This window comes from Austrofundulus limnaeus, unplaced genomic scaffold (assembly GCF_001266775.1).
Source record: "Austrofundulus limnaeus strain Quisiro unplaced genomic scaffold, Austrofundulus_limnaeus-1.0 Scaffold253, whole genome shotgun sequence".
Classification (NCBI taxonomy): domain Eukaryota; kingdom Metazoa; phylum Chordata; class Actinopteri; order Cyprinodontiformes; family Rivulidae; genus Austrofundulus; species Austrofundulus limnaeus.
In genome coordinates, this window is record NW_013952655.1 from 530,272 (window position 1) to 533,037 (window position 2,766).

General features: G+C 39.8%; 1 protein-coding gene across 3 annotated transcripts in view; it reads right to left on the reverse strand.

The window, feature by feature from the left end:
* Nucleotides 1-2,766, reverse strand: part of hpn (hepsin) — a 34,014-nt gene that overhangs the window by 14,225 nt on the left and 17,023 nt on the right. For all 3 annotated transcript variants that reach the window (XM_014020493.1, XM_014020492.1, XM_014020491.1), the window contains one exon: nucleotides 780-909. In XM_014020493.1, the coding sequence (XP_013875947.1) occupies nucleotides 780-909 (130 nt within the window). The remainder of the gene's footprint in view (nucleotides 1-779; nucleotides 910-2,766) is intronic.

The following is a 2,766-nucleotide window of genomic DNA, read 5'->3' on the forward strand; positions in this document are numbered from 1 at the left end:
TGTTCGTACGAACCCTTTGTACGAACAAAAGTAAGAGAAATTTAGGATAAGAATATGAACATGTTCTTGCATGAGGCCATTCATTCTCCAGACTGAAACACAAATTTATGTGTTTAGGTGCTGACGCTGATTAAATAATTATCTGACATTCTTGTTTAGTTCATTGTCTACATCTGAGCCTGCCTCTGATCGGATGCTCCGGTGCAGCATTTTATTTTTACAATGAAGCATCGTGTTTAAACTAACTAGAACAGACGCATTTGATGTAAATGTAGACACKTGACCACGTTCACATCAAATGTGTCTGTCTTCATTGGACACCAGCGTCAGGAGGCAAATGTTTTGAGATTCTTGGAGGCAAACAACACGTTTGGTGTAAATGTAGCAAATAAGAAGTGAAAAAAATCTTGTTATTTATTTATTTATTTATTGGGGTTTTACAGCATTCAAGACTGATGTTCTGGGTCCCCTGCTGTAGAAAGACAGTAAAGTATGGACTTCATTAAACCATGCAAATGGAAAGATGCTGCATCGAAAGCGTGCTAATGCTCTAAACAGCGTGAAACTTAAAGCAAAAAAGGACAAACCATTGAGGAAATTATTTAGAGCAATTCAACCTTTACCTCTTTATCAATTTTTTTTTATTTTTATTATTTTATAGAATGTGGGTTCTGTTAAGATCATTACAAACTAGTTTTTTAGTATAGCCATTTTAAAATTCAAACGTCTACTAAAATTTATATTTTGTCCTTCATAATGATGATTTATCTTTATCTCACCTGACAAATCCAACTTCCTCGCAGCTGATGCTGGCAAGTAGTTCATTGGATGGGGAGGAACAGACCTGACGCCACCTCCTCTGTGCAGAGTCAAACACTCTGAGACGTTGGTCAGGGGAATTTACCTGAACTGCAGGGAGAGAAATAGACGGAAGTTACTTTAACAAACACAGCACACTTCCAAAGATCAGTGTTATTTCAGGTGACATGCTCCTTAATAAAGTGCTTCACATATTACAACTAATAAAAAGACAAAATAAAATGAAAAGTTAAGAACAAAAATATATAATAAACATAAAACTAAACTTTAGAAGTGGAAAAAGTCAACTCATGCAGAATTAAAGGTTTTGGAAAACAAATGTGTTTGTTAAGGGAGTTGAAGCCTGTCTGATGTGAAGGGGCAGCTGGTTCCACAGGTTAGGAGTCAAAACTGAAAAGGCCCAATCATTTCTGTGGACCAGTCTGGACCATGGGACAACCAAAAGCAAATGTAAGTAAGTAAATCTTATTCATATAGCAACTTTCACAGACACAGACATCACAAAGTGCTTAACAGAGAGCAAAATAAMTAAAAACAATAAAAAACAGGTCACAAATATAATAAAGAACAATTAAACACAGCAAACAGCATTTAACTAAAGGCCTGTCTGAATAAAAATGTCTTAAGATGTTTCTTTAAAGAGTCAGTAGAATCTGAGCAGCAATGGGACAGAGGGAGAGTGTTCCATAGCCAAAGGGCCACCACCTTAAAAGCTTTGTCTCCACAGGTTTTATAATGGGTTTGAGGGATCACCAACAGCATTTGATTTGAAGACCTCAAAATTGATATGATTTGTAATGTTCAACAGATAGCAGAACCGAGAGACCAGACCAGGAGACAGAATATATGAAAAGGTAAGTGCTTTTATTTACAGGTGTGGTGCAAAGGGACATCAGCTGCAAGGGAACGAGAGGGAGAGGTGAGTATTTTGAAGCTTGAGAATCTTGTTTCCAGAATGATTGATTAATAATTAAATTCTCTTTCTTAAAGGTCTTCAGGAGGCGAGCAGCACAGAACAGAGGAGGGATCCAAAACACAGGTGAGGTTTCCTTTGGCAGCTTGGCAGAGAATTGATGAAGTACTTGAAGTGTTGGCTTGAGCTTGAGTGTCCGATTGTCAAACTTTACTTGAGGTCTCTTTCTTGACAGGCAAACGAGCTTGGGACAGTCAGCAAGGACATGAAGGTAAGTAACAAAACATTTAGCAAAAATACTTAATGTGGCTAAATACTACCAAAGAGGTATGATGTGTCAGCGAAGACCTGGCAGTCCAGATGCCTTATAAATGGTAAATGGACTGTATTTACATAGCGCTTTTCTATCCATCCAGGACAATCAAAGCGCTTTACACTACAATCTGTGCCCTCATTTACCCATTCACACAGCACTCTATCAGATCTCCTACAAAGCTAACATGTACAATCAACTATGGAGACTAATCAGTGCCAGTCACATTCATACACTGATGGGACACACATCAGAGGCATTAGGGGTGCAGTGTCTTGCCCAACGACACTACAACTGAGATAGCTGGACGGGGAATCAAACCGGTGAACTTCCGGTTCCAGGAAAACTCCCCTAACCACTCTGCCACAGCCACCCCATAAACCTGCCTTATAAAGCCCAGTGGCTCATTAGGAGAATCCTCAGCAGATACACACAACCGGGGAAACAGCCAATCACCATCTAAGAGAGTAACAACTGCCAATTTTAACATTACCCTCCTCCTAAGAATCACCTCCAGGCGATTTGGGCCTCTTCTCTGGATGGTCCCTGYAAAAATCAGTTATAAGAGAGGGATCCAAAATGATAGAGCGAGGGATCCATGATTGCTCTTCTGGACCATAACAGTCCAGTCCACAAGGTATTGGAACCCTCTACCTATTTGCACGTCCAGAATGCGGTCAACTGTAGATGCAGGATGGTCATCAATGATGCGGGTGGGGGG